At 45.0% G+C, this 20,928-nt stretch overlaps 1 protein-coding gene across 3 annotated transcripts in view; it reads right to left on the minus strand.

Annotated features, from left to right (window-relative positions):
• The window catches only part of LOC135050113 (ephrin type-A receptor 6), a 1,497,116-nt gene that overhangs the window by 409,678 nt on the left and 1,066,510 nt on the right, over window positions 1-20,928 (minus strand). For 2 of the 3 annotated variants that reach the window (XM_063956287.1, XM_063956285.1), the window contains exons 7-9: window positions 20,777-20,824; window positions 17,797-17,959; window positions 14,734-14,842 (exon numbers count right to left, since the gene is read on the minus strand). In XM_063956287.1, the coding sequence (XP_063812357.1) occupies window positions 14,734-14,842; window positions 17,797-17,959; window positions 20,777-20,824 (320 nt within the window). The remainder of the gene's footprint in view (window positions 1-14,733; window positions 14,843-17,796; window positions 17,960-20,776; window positions 20,825-20,928) is intronic. The other variant, XM_063956286.1, reaches the window with a different exon arrangement.

The following is a 20,928-nucleotide window of genomic DNA, read 5'->3' on the forward strand; positions in this document are numbered from 1 at the left end:
ACATCTGTATAAGGGGGTCATTCCAAGTTGATCGCTCGCCAGCTATTTTTTGCAGCGCTGCGATCAGGTCAAAACTCTGCAAAACTGCGCATGCGTATGCACCGCAATGCACAGGCGCGCCGTACGGGTACAAAGCGGATCGGTGCTGAGTGATGGATTTAACGAAGAATCTATTTGCACAGCCGATCGCAAGGAGATTGACAGGAAGAGGGCGTTTATGGGTGTCAACTGACCGTTTTCAGGGAGTGGTTGGAAAAACGCAGGCGTGTCCAAACGTTTGCAGGGCGGGTGTCTGACGTCAATTCCCGGACCGGACAGGCTGAAGTGATTGCAGTGGCGGAGTAAGTTCAGACCTACTCAGAAACTGCACAAAACTTTTTTGTACCGCTCGGCTGCACAAGCGTTCGCACACTTGCAAAGCGAAAATACACTCCCCCCTCCCCCACAGGCAGAGACTATCTGATCACAGCGCTGCAAAAAATAGCTAGCGAGCGATCAACTCGGAATGACCCCCTGCGTTAAACAGGCTGTGCTAGTGCTACCATGCAGTTGTCCCAATAAAGGAGGAATGGATTGACCTCATTACTATTCTATTACTAAGTAAGAGAACGGAGGACATTTTATATGGCTGTAGTGACATAAAATTCTGAATAGCAGGCTGAATGAAGCAGCTGGAGAAGTGGTAGTATCCATGGTAACGATGGGCCTATGAGGTGACTGAGGAGTCTGGTGATGGGAGGGGCTTAGGCCTTATAAGGAGAGGACTGATTAGGTTCTCCCTCCTTTTTCCTCAGTGAAAATTGAACAGTGAAGTGCTCTGCATTTGTTTTGTACTAACTGTGTATTATTTGTGATTTTGTGGTGTTTTTCTTCTCATTTCCTTTCCATCTTTACTAATCTTTAAGCTTTTCATCCTCCTTTTATTCTTGAACTTTCTCTTATTTATCTTTCCTATTTTTTAACATGCCGAGGCCCAGTCGTACTGTGCGGCCCCCTGTTCGTTTTATCGACAGCGGGGTAAGGGATGCTGCTGGCTTAGGGTCAGGTAGTGGACAGCAGCGGTCATTACAGACAAGAAGTCAGGCTGGGAATAATGTTCGTAATGCCGCCACCAGGGGTCGGGCTCGACAGCCTGAGAGAATTTTGGCGGGCGAAGGTGCGTCACGCAGAGGCCGGGTCAGTAGCGCGTTGGTGACACGAGCTGCTGTTGTGAGTGACAATTCTAGAAACTTCTCAAAGGAACCGGTTTCCGTGAATAACATGTCGCGAAGTGTGGGGGCTATGACGGAGTCGCCGAGCGGGGTGTTAAGGAGAATTTTAGCATCCCGAGGTGTTACCTCAGGAGTTCATGTGCCGGAGGTACGCCGCGGTCGCCCCGTGGGCCCGCGGGGGTCTGTGGCTGCCAGAGGTGGTCGAAGAAGTTCGATTCTTACTAGAGGTGAGCACATTGGGAGATGTACAAGATTACAAGAGTCGGTGCAAGGAGAGGGGGCACCCAACAGTGGTATCACAATGGGTTCGGTTAGTAATATAAACAACAGCGCTGACACGATTGTAGCGGGACAGGGCGCGAGGACATTGGGTATTAGTAATGCTGGAAGACAGCTTGTAAGGCCCGCCGCGTGTAATATTAGGAGTAAAAGAGGAACTGGGGAGCTACGTGGTATGAGGGGCACAGTACCGGGGAGATCTGATGCTGATGCGGTATGCTTTGGAGGTAATGGAGCTGGATTCAATCCGTCTGAGGTAGTGTCTATATGCACCTCGGTCATATCAGCGCTGGTCCCGGTGCTGAATGCCAATAACGCTGAAAGGAATTTTTTGTGGGGGCAGAATTCTGCTGATTTGCGGAGGGATGGCGTTGATGAATCAGGGGCGGCTGTTTTACAGGCCAGATCGGGTGGAGGTAATAGGGGCAATAGGAATGTTAATGAATTTTTGGTAGATGTTTCTCCTTGCTTTTCTACAGAGGAGTCCCTTGCAGCCCCTGAGGTGCAGGACGATTCTGGGGAATCAGCTGCGGTGGTAGAGTCTGCCCTGGACGAGGGTGGTCGTTATGGTGAGTCGATGGTGCACCCGGCAGCGCGCCAGAATGATTCAGCGGTGGGGTCAGGTAACAGGGGCGCAGTCACAGATAAAGTATGTGGTAAAAAAGCGTCAAAAAAGCGTAAGCATAGGCGCAGAGGGCACAGGGACTCATCTACTTCTTCCTCTGAGTCCCCGGGTTCATGTGATAGCAGATGCAGGGGTTGCAATGGAAAAAATAAAAGGAAGCGTAGACATAGTAGCTCCAGCATGTCCTCGGAGGAGGGTCCTGAGGATTCTTTGCAATGCGCTAATACTGCAGTATTGAGAGGAGTTCGACCTAGAATTAGGGAGCGTATTAGACAAGGAAAATTCGTTAATATATTTGCTTTAACCAGCAAAGGGAGAAAAGCATTAGAAGAGGCGAAAAAGAAATCGGGTATAGGTGAGGAGGCTTATAAGTCTTACTCTAACTGGCAGAAGGGCATGCTTATCTTTGCAGCCTGTTATTTGGAATCCAGGCCTCAGGAGCACATGAACATAATTAAATATATGTATTTGCTACACGAATTGGCCAGATCCGGGCGCGGGACAGCTTGGAGGTCCTATGATGAGGAGTTTCGGAGAAAACAAAATGGGAAGGAGATTGTGGATTTTGGTAAAAAAGATGTGGAGATCTTTGTAGATGTTACCCAGCCTCTTAAGAGTGGTTTAGAGGGTCTGGTGGACAAACAAGGTAATTCCAGCAATAAATGGTTGTTGGGTAAGAATAGGGCAGGCAAGTGCTATGCCTTCAATAATAGTCAATGTACCCTAGGGTTCAAGTGTCGTTTTCGTCATGCTTGTATCCGCTGTGAAGGAACACATCCCATAAAAAACTGCCAGCAAACAGTTAGTGGAAGAGGTAGTGGGCAAAAGCAGGATCAACGAATCCCAGCTGCGGCAGCGTCCAAGTAGGGCACTTGCTCCAGTTAAGTTAACAGGTTTACAATTTACGTGTGGCTTGCAGTTAACAGTTTATAAAAAAAAAAAAAATTATAAAGAAGTTGCATTGGGTAGGATGGTAGGTCTTTTTAGTTGCCCTCCATTGCCTTATTTAATTTTTTCACAGTTGGGGTTGTTCTTAAAAAGATTACAGGAAAATTCCGGCTAATTTAGCATTCATCATTTCCAGTAGCATGTTTTAGGTAGGTTGTTCTCTGCCCCATGGCAAAAAATTTTGGGTGGAAAGGGGTCTCATTAGTAACTTGCACTAAGCATGTTCCGGGCATTGGAAACGGAGTGGCAGATGCGCTATCGCGTTCTAGTGTCACAGGTTTAGGGTGCTAGCTCCGGATGCGAAGGTATCTGGTGACCCTTGCCCGTCTTATGCCTGGCAGGTTATACGCCCGGATTGGAGGGCTTAGCTTTTCGAGCCCTGGCTCCCTCCACTCTTCGAGGGTACAAAAATGCCATGGGAGAGTGGGAAAGATATGTGCGCCTGCATCAAGATCAAGGTAAGACCGATTACGCAATGTTATTGGATTATGTGTGGGAATGTTTTAGAGCAGGCAGACCAAGAGGGTTCGTAACACGTTTACTGTCTGCTCTTTCTTATTTCTTGAGACTTTATGGCCGGCATGATTTTACAAAATCTTTCTTTCTAGCAAAGATTCTTAAAGGTTGGGCTCGAGTTATGCCCCCTTTACAAGATGCACGTAGACCAATAACTATTTCAATATTGCGGCGCATGGCGGTCGTGTTGCAGGATGTCTGTGCATCTGATTACGAAACACTTTTATTTACATTGTGTTTCGTCATGGCCTTTTTTGGGGCCTTTAGAGTCAGTGAACTGGTGGCTGCTTCGAAATCAGCAAGGTCACCTATTCTTCGTGAACACGTGTCATTGGAAGAGGGAGGCTTATGGTGCAAAGTACAACGTTCCAAAACGGACCAATTGGGCAAAGGTTGTTGGGTTGTTTTGAATTGTGTTGATGACATAGAGATTTGTCCTGTGTCTTTGGCGAGGATTTATTTGAAGACAAGGTCTGATGTGCCAGGTCCATGGTTGCAGCATTTGGATGGTATGCCGGTGACTCAATTTCAATTTAGATGGGTGATGAAACGTTGTATTTGCACGATGGGTTTGCCGGTATCGAGATATGGTACCCATTCGTTTCGAATAGGTGCGGCGACAACAGCAGCTGCGGAAGGCTGTTCGAGCGGGCAAATTAGAGCCTTGGGAAGGTGGAAGTCTGATGTATTTCGGAAATATATCAGGTTTTGACCTGTTTAAAAAAAAAAAAAAAAAATCAGACTTGAGGTTTCAGCCACTCGCCATATTTGGGGGTCTTGAGGAATTTTTTATCCTGTCAGGTGCCTTAAGCCTGGGGGTTCAAACCCGCCTGGCAGGTGTGTTTTTCGCCTCTCGTCAAGTCTGATCTCCCCCCCCCCCCCTTATCTAACTCCCTTTGTAAAAGGAGAACAATTCTCTTCAAAAATTATCACATTAGAGGCCAAATTAAAATATGTAATAAATAAATGTTAAACCATTTTAGCAAGATTTTAAAGGGATGTTTTTGGGTTAATGTTGTTGCAAGATTTTTGTTTTAGGGGTTTTTTGTTCAATAAGTTTTGTGAATGCTTTTGTATTTTCAGATTTGCGCTTGGATGAGTGTCCGATTTGGATCATGGGGCACTCATACATTTATTATGGTGAAAGGTCTGGTGTTGAGTGCCTTCAGTCCCCGGAAGCTAATCTGGTCAGATGGATTGGAGTGAGGGGACTTCGGTGGGAGCAAGTCATCCCGCTTTTTTGGCAGCAAGTGGAGAGGTCGGGATACCCCCTGAGGGTGGTGTTCCATGTTGCTGGAAATGATCTGACCAGGAGGTCTGGTTTAGATCTTCGGAAAACCATAGTTAGGGATGTAGTTAGTCTACAGAACAGGTTGTGTTTTTTGAGTGTAGGTTGGTCGGAGATAATCCCTCGTTTAGTGTGGAGGGGTGCAGACAGACCCGCTGCCATTGAGTTGATCCGGCGCCGGATCAATTCTGTGGTTGGCAGAGCTGTTAGCGAAAATTGGGGGTTTGTGGTCCCACATCCCTCAATTTCAGTTTCTGCTCCTCATCTTTATATGGCCGATGGTGTCCATCTGAATTTGAGGGGTATTGAAATTTTTATGGGTGATTTGTGGTTAGCAATTTTTTCTCAGGAGTTTTATTGATAGGTTGAAGGGTTTTAGGAGTAGTTAGGGTTAGTTGGTAAGGTAGAGGTATGGTGGCGGGGTTTCGTTGAAACTGTGGCGGGTTGGGACGGCCTTAAATTGTGGCTGTAATTTAAAGAGTTTTATAGGTGCTCAGGAGATGTGAAGGTGGTGGAGTTTGATACATTACGGGGCCGGAGTTCCATCGGACCAGGTGGGCTTCGGTCTCCGGTGGAGTTTGTACACACCTGAGCACCTTTGGGTGGAAGTTGGGGAATACCTTGAGTGGAGAGTTGGCCACGGTATTCCCGATAAGGAGAAAGAACACAAGGGGTGGCAAATGGCCCATGGTGGCCCCTTGTGATGAGTGGGGGGCTGGGCTGAAATTGGGCCCCTTAAGAGCCTCCCCTTGGGATGTATGGGGGCTGGGCTGAAATTGGGCCCTTAATAACCCCCATTTGTTATGCGATGGAGGCCGGGCTGAAGTTGGGCCCTTGCCTCCTCTTGTGTTGTTATCAGCCACAGTTAAAAGGGTAGAATAAATAGGGACATTTAAATAGGCCGTCCCTCCTTGCCACCATACCATTTGGTTAATAAAAGCTGACAATTTTATTGGCAAACATATCCTGGTGTCAGTGTCAGTTATTTCTTTATGGATGTTGGTGTATGCGCATGAATGAAGAACAGTCTATGATAGACATTTTAAGAGAACGGAGGACATTTTATATGGCTGTAGTGACATAAAATTCTGAATAGCAGGCTGAATGAAGCAGCTGGAGAAGTGGTAGTATCCATGGTAACGATGGGCCTATGAGGTGACTGAGGAGTCTGGTGATGGGAGGGGCTTAGGCCTTATAAGGAGAGGACTGATTAGGTTCTCCCTCCTTTTTCCTCAGTGAAAATTGACCCACCCACCCGCCCTTGAGGAGTTTATTATTGGTGTCGGCTTGGCGGGTTGGGACGGCCTTAAATTGTGGCTGTAATTTAAAGAGTTTTATAGGTGCTCAGGAGATGTGAAGGTGGTGGAGTTTGATACATTACGGGGCCGGAGTTCCATCGGACCAGGTGGGCTTCGGTCTCCGGTGGAGTTTGTACACACCTGAGCACCTTTGGGTGGAAGTTGGGGAATACCTTGAGTGGAGAGTTGGCCACGGTATTCCCGATAAGGAGAAAGAACACAAGGGGTGGCAAATGGCCCATGGTGGCCCCTTGTGATGAGTGGGGGGCTGGGCTGAAATTGGGCCCCTTAAGAGCCTCCCCTTGGGATGTATGGGGGCTGGGCTGAAATTGGGCCCTTAATAACCCCCATTTGTTATGCGATGGAGGCCGGGCTGAAGTTGGGCCCTTGCCTCCTCTTGTGTTGTTATCAGCCACAGTTAAAAGGGTAGAATAAATAGGGACATTTAAATAGGCCGTCCCTCCTTGCCACCATACCATTTGGTTAATAAAAGCTGACAATTTTATTGGCAAACATATCCTGGTGTCAGTGTCAGTTATTTCTTTATGGATGTTGGTGTATGCGCATGAATGAAGAACAGTCTATGATAGACATTTTAAGTAATTTGTTATTATTATAATACGTTTATTTGCATTTCTATCTGGCCTAGTAAACATGTGAAAGGTCAGTGTCATTATGGAGGCAGTTCCCTCAAGGTATCCTAGATGTGTCATAGGGGAAGACTAATGGTACCCTATACTCAGCCAACAACTGACCATACCTATGATATGTGAGTACAGCAGTTGTAGGTAGCAATAAGAGAAACCACTTACCTGTGACAGTGATCATGCTCACAAAATATTTACTATGTTCCCAATATACATTTAAACATACTAAAGCAACATTTTTCTGTATGTAATATGTTTTTGCTCTAATTTAAAGCAAATATCCCTCCTCTGCTGAATGCTGAGCTGACTGCGCTTGTGGTTATCTGCCAGCTATGAGTACTTGTGTGTAGCCTGGTGGCTTCATACTCATTAGTGGACACAGAGCCAGAACACTTGTTTCTTATATTAAGCATCACTTGTTGCCACCAAGGGAAAGGGGTGGTACTTGATATACCAGGAGTCAGCATACCGGCGCTGGAATCCCGATCGCCGGTATACCGACAACTAATCTCGCTCTTGGGGTGTCCACGGCACCCCTGAGGGAGAATAAATAGCGTGGTGCGCGTAGCGTGCCACCGTGCCCGCAAGGGGCTTGCACCGGTGCTGGCATTCCGGCGGTCGGGATCCCGGCGCCAGTATGCTAGGCGCCGGGCTCCCAAGCACTGGCAATTCATACTACACCCAAGAGAAAGGCTACTGACATTTACACTATTTATCTCTGGGTCAGTTCACAAGCATGCGAATACACCCTGACTGTGCTCAGTCTACGCTTGCACATCCCTCCCCCGATCTGTCTCTCCAGGGGGTCTATTCATGAAGCAGTGAAAAGTGTGGAGAAGTGAGCCAGTGGATATGTTGCCCATGGCAACCAATCAGTGTTGAGGTAACACTTATAAAATGTATTTTATAAAAATATACGTAGCAGCTGACTGGTTGCCATGGGCAACTTCTCCACTGGCTCACTTCTCCACACTTTTCACTGCTTCATGAATAGACCTGCAAGTATAAGGAGGTATAAGTACCAAATCTGAATAGAGACTTGGGCGTGCACAGTACAAAAGTGCATACACCTAGCCAGGGGCGGATTGAGATGGAAAACCAGCCTGGGAAACTTATGGAAGCAGCCCTAATGGGGGTGCATTCTGATGTTAATGTGGGGTCTGTTGAGGGGGGTGAGATCCCTCCTCACAGGGCCTGACTGTATGCAATTGCGGCCTTCTTTGTGTCTGTTGCTGTAAACCAGGGGCAGATTGGGAACTAAAAGTGGCCCTGTAAAAGTTTGTAGAAGTGGCTCGACATGGGCACCACAAGAGGTATAACATACCGTGTAGCCATGGCAGCATCACTGGATGGCAGAGTTGCTGTACTCCAGAGATGGAATAACAGACTGAATGGGGACTATGCAGTGTACTGAGTGCGGTGAGCTGCCTGTTATATAGGGAGTGGTGCCACATGACAACGCTCAAAACAGGCCAAACAGACATGTCGGCCTACCAGGAATCTTCCTGGTGATTCCTATGGACAATCCACCCCTGCAACTAGTTTAGCATCAGTGTCCAATTTATTGCATTATTATCAATTCCTTCCACACTTTCTTCTGCCCTCTGTGCTCTGACAACATCCGCTGCTTCACCTCCACACTGATTATCTCCTACCACTCCCACCGCCAAGACTTCTCCCAAGCTGCTCCTCACCTATGGAACTCACCAGCCAGCAATGTTTCAAACTCTCCTCAAAAACGTATCTGTTCTTTAAAGCTTACTAGTCCACTGCCTGTCTTATACCACACTGCCCCACCTCCACTGCCACCATGTGGGGCTCATTCTGAGTTGCATCTTTTGCTGCAGTCGCGTCTGGGTCTGTATGCTAATGCCACTGCAAAGGCTTTTACTAGTGTAGTATTTTAATGTGTAAGCACTGAGATACTGAAATACTGCTTAGTGAGATGATTCGAACGCGGTCGCAACTTTGATGGCTGAGAATACTTCAAGGCCGTAGTGCGCATGCGCCAAGGTACCTGTGCGAAGCCGCTCGCAGCGAGGAATCAGTTGTAGAGTGCGTGACAGGAAGAGACTGTTTGGGGGAGGTACGGGGAGTGTCTGCAAAAACGTAGCGCTTTCATGACCATTTTCAGGGTGTGTCTCAGCATGCGACTGCGGTCCTGTATTCATAAAGAATGGCATCAGTATTGCATCTCCCGCGGCTTTATTGCGCACTCATGTTCTCGCATCTGCATTGCGGTTGGGACAGAGTACACGGATGCTGAGCATGTTGCGATGGCTTTGGTGTGCGTCTCTGTTCACTTGTGGGCGGCTGCTACACTTGCGATGCTGAAAAGGATCACTGCTGCATCAGCATTGCGACTGCATCTGAATCAGGGCTAGTGTGTCTTCAGATGCACCATCGATCGCACCATTGAAACTATGGCAGTTACTGTATCTGAGTACGGTCTCCTATATGAGGGGTTCAGCATCTTTGTACATAACCGCCTTCCGCAACACGCCTCTGACACTCCCATAAGATGCGACATCTAGGTGCATATTTTTAGCCACCCCATTACCTCCCAGTTACTCTCCGGGAAAGGGGTTTGGTATTGGATCACGGCTGTCACATGACTGACACCGGCATCCCAACATTGAGAATGCCGACAGGGGATGGGGTAAGTATTTTAATTATTTTACCCCTCCCCTGACCCATACCCTAACTTTAACACGCCTGAGGTTCTGGCCAGGGCTTAGACTCTGGGGGTGGCAGCTACGGCTAGCCCTGCCTCACCAATGCCTAACCCTACCCCCCCCCACCCTCGTTCCCTGACCCTACCAGTGACCCTGATACGTACCCTATGTTGGCGGTCAATGTTCTGGCGCCGGGATTCCGAGTGGTGTCAGGATACAGGAGGCAGTCACATGACCGACGGCATCCGACTGCCAGGAGGAATGACCCTTACATTTCTCCTACCATGCATCCAAATCTGTATGTGCAAAATCAGGACAGACGCATGGTGCGACTCTGTGCCCGATATTGCTGCTGCGTCTGATTCAGGATCATCACCTGTGTCTCCTTCTATCAGCCTGGCCCCTTTAAATTGATCGCTCTTATGGTCATCTATCTTCATGTAATCCTGCCTAGCCCCATCCTGTGCACTTGTACTGCCCTTTCCATCACCTCCCGCCTAGTCTCTAGGTTACTGCACGCTGCATAGTGCTCAGGCTTGTCTTATGCTGCTAGCTTGTCCTTTCCCCCATATTGTATATTGCTATAGTTCTGCTTGACTGACTCCCTATTTCACGGCATTGCAGAATTTTGTATGCATTTATATATAATAATAATTACTATAATAACCGACTTTATATACTGTAATTATGATGATATTTTATGTGATGTGTGATTATGGTGCTGACATTTTATTTTAATTATTGGAATAAAATGTGCATTTATTGTGTTATTTGTGAAGATATTAATGGTACTTGAGTCAAAATAATTATGCATATTTAACTGTGGATATTGGGATATACTGTATGCAATTTTATAGTAATGTCATTTGATTTGAAATAATGGTGCAAATATAATGGTAAATACTGTGATGATGGCTGTGCTTATGTAATGCTGATTATAGGGACATTTCGGAAGATGAAAATAGATAAAGCAAAAGGAATTAAAGTGATTACACCTAGACAGCGGCAAATTCCCCATAGTATATCCTGTGTGACTACACTACATTACACTGTCACATAGCAGCAGAGTGCAGTGTGAGAGAATGTGCTGGCACAAAGAATTCACTGATATAATACACAATTGTTTATAAACAGACTGTAAACAGAGTTGGACTGGCCCTCAGGGGAGTCCAGTATAATTTACCGCCGCTCGGCATGCCGAATGTCAGTATCACACGACATCGGCATCGCAAGCAGTAGAATGCCAGCAGGGGGCGAGCGCAACGAAGCCCCTTGCGGGCTTGGTGGTGAGCTACGCTTGCCACAGGTTCTATTCTCCCTCTATGGGTGTCGTGGACACCCACAGAAAGGGAATCACTTACCTTGCCGCTATACCGGCAGCGGTAAAGTGCCACTGTCGGGATCCCGGCGGCGGTATTGTGACAGCCGGGAACCCGACGAGCGGTATGCTAACCGTATACTGCACAGGGGTATAGGGGAAACCACCGGTGGGCCCCACTGGCTGAGGGCCCAGCACATCTTCTGTGCACTTGAATTATACATTATACAGTACATATGTTACAACTTAAGACAAATACTATCACAATAAGATGGAGAATGTAAGCATGGAAAGATCTTCCCTGACTGAATCCTGGAATTACATTACATGTGAATATTGCAGCAACTGTAAATTTTGAGCTATGGGAGTTTACCTGGAGCTTCTAGCCAAACCCTACAGCTCAGATATTAAAGAGATAAGTAAATATTCATAAATTCCTAGTTGTATAAGACGCAGTTATCATCATCGTGAATCACGTCACTAATTCGCCTGGACTCAGGAATTATGAGGCAGCGAGTGCCAGTGACTGCAGCGGGGCTTCAGCACTCTGGGGGTGTGATATGTCAACGTGGGCATGACCATACTCCCTGTCAGCATTTTTAGCAAAATAGTCACTGACTGAAATATTTGCATGAGCATAAAAATCAGTGTACGGTAACTGAAGACAATCTACCAACCTAAACATACGACAAGCCTGTTGTACCACTAAGGAAACTGGTCAGCAAGTAACAGCTTCCAAGGAGGGCTAAATGAAAATAGAAATGGGATCCCAATCAGGGCTACTTACACATGTAGCATTCCGTAACTTCTAATGCCTTGTGGTGTCAGTAATTACACTGCACTCACTGCTGACTAAGGACGCTGCAATAGTCTCCCCTGACTGAGCAATCGGAGCAGATGGCTGAGACTCACTATGGTGGCAGCTACACAGGGAGCTGGTGTCCATATTTACCCCCATGGCTGTACCACATATACACAGTACATTCTATAGACTTAGGGGGTCATTCCGACCCGTTCGCACGCAGCGGTTTGTCGCTGCGGTGCGAACGGGTCCGAAATGCGCATGCACGGTGGCCGCACTGCGCATGCGCGATGTTGCCCGGCGACAGAGGTCGCTGGGTTACGTCGCGTCCTACGAAGAAAGCAAGAAGATTGACAGGAAGAAGGCTTTCCCGGGCAGATCCAGGCCGTTGGCTGCCATTTTCGGGGAGTGGTAAGGAAAACGCAGGCGTGTCCAGGAGAACGGAGGGCGGATGTCTGATGTCAAAGCCGGCTCCAGCATCGCAGATATCGTCGCACAAGGTAAGTATGTCCAGGGCTAGTCTTGTATTGCTTGAAATTGTTTTAGCTTAGCAGGGCTGCACAAGTGATCGCAGCCCTGCTAAGCTAAAATACACTCCCCCATAGGCGTGGACTAGTTGATCACAGCAGCAGCAGCAAAAAGTTGCTGGCTGCGATCAACTCGGAATGACCACCTTGGTGGTTTAGCTGCAGACTATAATGACGCATCCCAGGTAACCTCATATGAAAATGAAATCATCTCTCTCATTCCCGAAGTTCTTTGATGAAAGTAAAACGTTTATCATATGCACTAAGCAGATAGTAAAGGGCAGTACACAGGGGCAGATATGTGTGATGAGCGATCTATCACAGACCGCTCAGCACACATCTCTCCCCCCACTCAGCACAGCACGATGCGTGCTGAGCAAGGCGGGCTCTCATTTTACCCAGCGGGGGAAATGAGCGATGTGCTAGATTGTGCCTGCAATTGTGCCAGGCCAATATAGAACCAGCAATAGCGCCGCGCGGGGCCGCGCATTACCGCTATGGGGCATACACGCAGAGAAATCCGTGCTTAACTTATAAGCAATCTAGTCAGATTGCTTAGATTTTAAGCACGGATCTCTCCATCTGTACCCCTCTTTAGCTACCTTTCAGACTCCGTCTCTACCAGCCATATGAGTCTACCTAACTCTATGCCTGGATCTATTTAAATGTCCCAGCAGGGCTGTACAGTAGCTGGGACTGATAATTCATAGCTGTGCTAACACAGCATCATTGTCCGTAACATTCACTCCTTTATCTAAATCTCTCATCTCACTTATTATTCCATACATGCAATCATTTATTTTTTAATTGCACTGGCCGAAGATGCTGTATCAGTCGACTAATACTATTTTTCAAGTTTTAATGAGACTTCTGCATGTATCATATATTTGCAACAAGATATAAAAAAAATCATAAATTATTAAGAATCATTAGAAGTCACAGCACAAAATTCAGGTTAATTAGCACGATTAAAACAAAAAATGTCATCCCTTTCAACCTTAAAACTTTTTGAATGCCCTTTAGCAGAGAAAGAAACATGGCTACAGTTCCACTTTGGCCCATTTACAGAGAATATGCTTCTCTCCCACAATCAATGGCTGACATTTTATAACAGTGAAATACTACTTCTTGTAAATGAGCTCCTTGCTAATCATTTCAGGCACTTATTTTTGGTAATTAGTATGCAAAGCAAGAATTAACAGTCTGCTAATTAAATCACCATGATGGCACTTCACCTTTGACAAAAACAGAATGAAATTATGTAAATAGGAAGGCAGAGGAGAGAAGGCATGAGGGAACATAACTACAATATCTGACTGAAAAAGTGAGAAATGTTTACTTCTGTGTCAGACATAATATGAGATAAAGATTAAAAGAAATGTTTTAAATATCCGCATGTAAAAAATGTATTTCTGTCACTTAGCAAAACAGTAATTTAAAAAAACTATTAATCAAAATTACTAAATTGGTCACATTTACTTTAAACAGTATTAAAATATAAAATGGATTTCACACTGACTTAGATATGTATTATTTTATCACTATAATCAGAAGGACACTACTGCTTTCAGTGGTTGGCATTATCAAGCATAATCAGGTGTGCCAAGAAGGGGGTGGAGAGTAGGTACGGATAACCCGGGCTCTGACCTCTACAGGGGCCAAGGAGTTTAGGGGAGACGCACCCCTCCCCCACTGCTATGCCTCAGTCATGCATAACCTGTTCCAGGGGCATAGACTAAACTTTGTATGCTCCATAGAAACATATTGAAGGGGCCCTGTCCCAATACTTCTAGAGAGACCCCTCTCTGCAGCAGTTGTTCATTTTAAGTCACACAGTAGTACACAAGTTTATTTTCTGAACCATAGTAGTGCCTTGGCTAACATTATGTCACACTGTAGGGCTACCAGTACACATTAAGCAACACAGTACCCCCAATTCACATTATGGCACATTATGACACATGTAAATTTGACAGGAAAGGTTGCCCCCCTCCCAGTTCTGGGCCCCATAGTAGCTAAACTCCAGGCACCTATGTATATAAAACATGAAGCTGTGACAGGGATAATGAGCCGCTCCCAGTCCTGGGCCCCATAGCAGCTGCACTCCCTGCACCTATGGTAGCTACGCCCTTGCATATAACACATGTAACTGTGACAGGGAATATGGGTCCCTCTCAGCTGTGGGCCCCATAGCAGTGCACCCATGGTAACTACGCCCTTGACCGCATTCCGCCTAGGGTCTCGGTACTACCCATCCTGGGCATAGTCTCAGCAGTACTGAGCGGAATAAAAATTGAAGAAACCTGATCTTTTAATGGAACAATACAGATATAAACATAACTTTAAGTTGTAAACATTGCACCTGGTCTGTCTAAACGGATATACAGTAGCAATTGCAGATCATATTTATAATTTGGAATTTATTAAAAAGCAGTATTATAGTCCCACAGAATGAGTCTGAGTTCTGGATAGTGGAGATGCAAAACACTTATGCAAAGATGCATTGCAGGTCGGCACTGTTTGCTGTAGGAAATATGGCTTTATGTGTTATATAGCCAGTTATGTTTATTATGTCCTAGTATAGGGATGTGTTACTTACCTGCCAGTGATAAGGAAGAACAGAGTGAGAATAACCAAGAGAGTAAATCCTCCGACTGCAGCGGTGGCAATTACCAGAATCTGCCCTTGTTCTGCCGCCATATCCGAAGCTGCAACAAACAAAACAAGCAGCACTAAACAACTGTGTCATAGGTACAAGGGAAACAGGAGAAGGACTGTAAAGCAAAGAGAAAAATGGGACATATTGGAAAATTTTCGGTTTTTAAATTTGCCTTACAACTTTGGGGTGATTACAAATCAACATGGTTCTACAAATCATACAGGCACAATAGCTCAAAAGAAACTGGTGACACTGAATGCCTTGTAATCAGTGGCTGATTTTGCCTATGGGCTGTAGGACTGCAGCCCCACCAGGTAAAATCCGCCAGCGTCAGTGAAGCCAGATGCAGTCTGTGACTGCCCTGGCTTCACTATGACTGGTAGTGACTTCCTATTGGAAGTCCTACCTGCCAGTCACCTGCAGGATATGCAGTCCCACTGAGAGGTGTATCCTCCCTCCAGAACTACCAGACCAGGCTGCAATAAGCAGAGAGTTGGCTTCCTGTTGGAAGCCACTCCCTGCCTCATTGTCAGCCCTACCCGGCTTCTATGGGCAGCAACTGATGCAGCCCATAGAAGCCAGGAGTATGTGCATGCACACACAAGCCTCTGCCCTATATGGGCCGCAGGAAACCCCCCTGCCCACCAAAAGTAGGAGCCGCCGCTGCTTGTAATTGAAGAATATGGGGCCGGATGTAATGACGCCCGAGTTTGGCTGTCATGTGGGATGCCGGCTGAACTCGGATGTTTTTTTTTAAAGGGACAATCACTTACAAGGCATGGTACTGTGCATACTGTACTTGCCTATTCTCCCCGAACGGCCAGGATTCTCCCGAAAAATCACGTGGCGCTCTCGGACCCCCAGAGAAGTGGGCAAGTCTCCTGGCTGGATAATAACAGCTAACATCATATAATTTTAGCAATCCTAAATTCAGATTTAATATCCGAATTCCGAACCACGGAAAGTTCCGAACAGAGACTCGTTTCAGATCAAATCTCCTTGGGAGATACAGACTGCACATCTCTAAACAAAACCCCAAATCTTATACTGATGACACATGAGCTAACATGTTAAAAGGATGAATTCAAACAAAAAGAAACTTCAATATATCTTAACACCTAATAATAATATCAACATTTTACTAAAAGCAGTCTAAATTATTATAATCAAATGTGAGATCAATGTAAGAGGAAGGCTACTGGTCACGTGCTTACCCTGCTTTCAGTCTGCAAGATTTTCCTTTAGAAAGTGGGTTACAGGAGATTAGTCAATTATATGCCAAGCTAGAAATAGTAATAATCTATGCTTGCTTGATGTAATACAAGGGAGCTGTAATTTATGAACCTGGATAGAACAGTTATATGGCCCCTATAGAGCTATTAAGTATTTGCATACATTCATCTAGCAGAATAAAAAAATGTATTACGAAAAATGTATACGTTGTGTGATTGATTTAAAATAACTTCCTAGCCGTGCAGGGTCAGCCATTTGTGCATCTGCTTTCTAACTTACTATTAATAATCACTTAAAAATGAAAATGGTTTTCCATATCTGGATGCTTCTAGTAATGATGCATCTCATTCTATTGTGAATTATCGAGGCGGCGCAAATTGTGTTCCGGAAAAAAACAAACCTTGAAGTAACCACGGTACATTCTCCTGTTCTCCTGTACTGCTCTGATCTTAATGAGACCTATATTTTATATAGGCAGCAACCGTTAACTGTAACAGATATTAATCCTTTAAATGTATAATTTCCGTGGAGCGTTATCCTATTGACTAGGTATACAATGGGGAGGCATTCATTTTGCCGGCTGTCGGGATACTGACGCCCGGAATCCATACAATGAACACCTTAAATTGGATTTATGCTCGCTACCTTTTCATATTAGGAAATATGCATTTAATGTGCAGCACAAACATGGGATGAAAAAATAAATTAATGAATTAATAATTATCTGTCTATCTATATATATCTATCTATCTATCTATCTATCTATCTATATATATATATATATATATATATATATAATTCCTGGTATGGGCTGTGTATGGGTTTATAAGCACATGCATGTGAAGTGTTCTTGTGAGATATTGCACTATTCAATAATAGTTGTGAATATCCAGACATGTGGGGATCCACATCGTCCACATCATCCTATCTTTTCCCACATCAGCCACATCTTTATACTTGCAGTACATTTGAAAGGCTGCCATAGATATGCATCTCTATGTGCCCAGGGGTTGAGTATAAAATTCCGGTGGTAACATAACCGGCCGCGGCATCCCGACAGTGAGAATCCTGACACCGGTTGGGGGTAAGTATTTTACCCCTCTCCCCTACCCTAACCCTCTCCCCAGTATATGAAGTAGCTAAAATAGTGTAGGCTGATAGGCCATCCCCAGGTGAAGGAGCACTCCTGTATATTAGTTAAGCAGTTCAACGGGAGGACCACGGTGTACGGAACAAGGTGATAGAAGATCCAGGCAGGTAAGTTAAAATAGACCAACAATGGTGGTATATTAAAATATAATATGGGTGGAGGGCTCCACCGAAGGTGACAGTACCGGATACTTTATATATTTAACATTTTTTTAAATGCTACAGTTGAACTAAATAACCATCATGTAGGCCATACTGTATGTTCACTATAAATGAGGATTGATATGCAGTACCCTTCCTCTTCCTGTAGGTGATGCTGCTCTGTAAGAACAGCCTTTAGGAACTCTTTCATTTACCAGACAACCATAAGAAATATTGAAGTGAAAATCTTGAACTGAAGAAATTCTACCTTGCAGTATTCAGCTGCAGACAATAAACTGCCTGTCTCAGGCTAACTTATGGTGCGCACTTATTACTGTACAAAATTAAGCTGTACAATTAAATTAAGAAAAGATTGAACTTTAGCATGTTTAATTAGCACGCAGTCCCATAAAAACTGCATTTTAAAATCTGAAACGGTATGTTTTCTACATAAAGCGCACTGTGGTTAATTAAACTTACTTTCATCTCCGGTTTCAAATTCAAACTTATGACTATAGCCGCTGTAGCCTGCAGCAGTCCTGACGCGAATGTGAAATATATATTTGGTGGATGGCTTGAGGCCTGTGATAATAACACTGGGAGCTTTGGATCTCGTGGAGGAATAACTGAGTTGTTCGTGTTCCTGTAGACAAAAGAAAACAGTCATAGTTTAGAATAAAATAAAATGTTTCCATAATATTATCATTTTTAATCCGCTCACCCAGCTCGGACTTTGTTTCTGTGAGATGCACAATGCGTTAATGTAACAGATGTGTTTGAGAGTGAGATTTCCCCCCCCCCGCTGTTTTGTTGTTTGTTTGACTTTGAAAGCTGCGCCTTTGATTTGCTGCATGAAATGACAAGCGCTGTAACGATACTGAGCTTATCTTTATGATAAACTCAGCTATACTTTTACAATGAAAGCTCACTTCATACTTTCAAGCAGAATGAAATATAACATTGCTTCATTCGTGGGGCGCCACACCAATGATAATAAGTTAGGCTTAAAGGGGAACAAGAATAGAACATTAAATAGGTGAACGTTAGGTATTTGGTACCACGTACAACAGCCAATACATATACTGTATGCCTCCATAGGGATGTATTCAAAAGATGTCGCATCCTTTCCAACGGAAAGGACCCGACATCTCAGTATTCAATGAGCGGCCAAATCCGACAGGATTTGGCAGTTCGCGACAATGCCAATCCAACTTTTTTAAAAGTCGGATTGACCTTGTCGGAAACGGGGCTAAAACCTGTCGGATTTGGCCGCGTTTCTGACAAAACACGTGGATCCGTGGCTATTCCGTCGATCCACCTGTTTTCTGACAAATTGGAATTACCGAATTGTCAGAAAAAACAATTGAATAGATCGGAGCACCTTCCGACCTAAAAAAAGTCGGAAACTGACGTCTTTCTGATAAGACGGCTGGTCCCGACTGCAATTGAATACACCCCATGGTGTACAAAATATTGCAAGTATATTGGCCTGGCTACTAGTAGACTGCTATCAATGAATCCCCTGTAATTGAGTGAATCCATATTCAGGTTCTCTGAATCCAGAAGCCACACCCACTTGTAAAAGCCTGGGCGTTCAGATATTTACCCTAGGTTATATCATGTTATATGACAACAGCTGTATGCCCCGGAGGAGGCAGAGAGAGCATTTTACCAAATACCAGAATTCCCTGAGACTTCCGTTCCTCCTCAATAGAAGAGAAATGAATATTGGTGTCACTCTAGAGCAGACATAGGGGGCTTCCTGGACAAACTGATACTATATAGTTGTACAGGGCTCTGTAACTTTAAGACGCAGATGCCTAAAAAATGTAAACTCTGGGTTGGATTCAAAGTTAGGAGAAAATCACAAAAAAAGAAGCAAAAAACAGGATCAGTTTGCACCTTGGCAAAACCATGTGGCACTGCAGGTGGGGCAGATTCAAGCTGTGCAGAGATTTCCTGTAGGGAAGAAGTGTGTCCTAGCTTAGTCATTACTTGCCTACTGTCCCGGAATGGCCGGGATGCTCCTGAGCAAAAGTGGGCGGTCCGGGTGGCTGATGAAGCTGTTTGTGCTTAATTGTGTCACCATTGCCCTGGCCCCAATTTCTCAGTGCAGGTAATCGCTGCATTGTGTATAGTGGGGAAGGGGCCACAATAACATCATCACACCCACTTTCCGGCAACAGTCCCTCCCATTTGAGCTGACATGGCTGCACCCTCCCAGAGGGAGCAGCCAAGGAAGTCAGTTAGTATAAGCTTAGTTCTAAATGTCAGTTGAAAGATAAAGCTGTCCAGTTGTTCACTGCATGCAAAAGCAGCCAGTGTTTTTTCTGCATGCAAAATAATACGTGTATTTGTACCCCTTGAATTGCAACATGGCTTATTCTGGGAACAAATTTCTGCTGGTTTGATTTGCTCCTCTCTCTGAATCAGGCCCTGCAACCTCTCTTCTACCGTGGATGTACTATACTGTATCTCCAGACAGAGTACAAATCAGGCCACTGCCCCGGGCGCTGTAGTTAAGTATTAAAATGAAAATTGCTGACATTTTGCAAAAGATATCTTATCAATTTCATACCTCCCAACATTTTATAGAGTGGAAGAGGGATACTGAATAGACGCTGTGCGCATGTCTATTCTCCGCTGCTCTGCTAAGCAGAGCAGGGGCCTGCCAACTGCTCCCCCCCAACGCGGGACACTGTGGCCTGCGGGTGGGACAGCGGGACAGTCCCAAAAAAACGGGACTGTCCCGCAAAAATCGGGACAGTTGGGAGGTACTGTATGTAATTTGGCTGGTTTTAGGCTAAAATTTAAAGTATATTTAAGTTGCTTTTTTCTTTATCATTGGGCTTAACTCATTGTACTGAACTCTATCAGTGTTTATTTTGTTATTTTGCCTTGCGTGGACTGAGGCACTGTCACAGACCACAGCATATGTGAATGCTGAAACCTTTAAAAGTCTCTATAAAATAAAAGTTTTGTTCATTGCAGAAAAAGTTAGATGGAAAGGCAGGAGATACTGTTCATTTTAAATCCAAAGTCCAAAAATGATTTATAATAATTGACAAATAATGGGCCGGATGTAATAGCTTTTGAGTTCACTGGACATGCGGGTTGCCGGCCAAACTCAGACTTTATTTAAAAAGGGCAGTCATTTACAAGGCAAATCTATGCCTTATAAATGATTGCCCCTTTAAAAAAAAACATTCAAGTTCAGCCGGCAACCCTCACATCCGGTGCTTTATATAACAAAGGGCTTCACTTATTCTCTGAGCCATTTCAGGCCTGGTTATTTGTGTGCCAAGCAGTACACGAAGCCTCCCACTGTGTACATGGACATCAAACATTTCAATTAATACTACACTCTTAACCGTAACTTATTCTCATGTATGCAGCTCCCATTGTTAGTTACACGGATGGAAGACGTAAGTGTGAGCTTTAAATACCCATCATTACTCACTTCTACCCGCAGGTAGTGCCAAAATGCCGGCGCTATCCGGGGGTAGTCCTGTGGGTGAGAGAGAGAAACATGCATATAATTTATATGAATTCTACCTCTGCGGATACTAACATTTACAAATAAAATCCACACGGAAAATAAATAACATTGTG

Source organism: Pseudophryne corroboree, chromosome 2, assembly GCF_028390025.1.
Source record: "Pseudophryne corroboree isolate aPseCor3 chromosome 2, aPseCor3.hap2, whole genome shotgun sequence".
NCBI classification, from domain to species: domain Eukaryota; kingdom Metazoa; phylum Chordata; class Amphibia; order Anura; family Myobatrachidae; genus Pseudophryne; species Pseudophryne corroboree.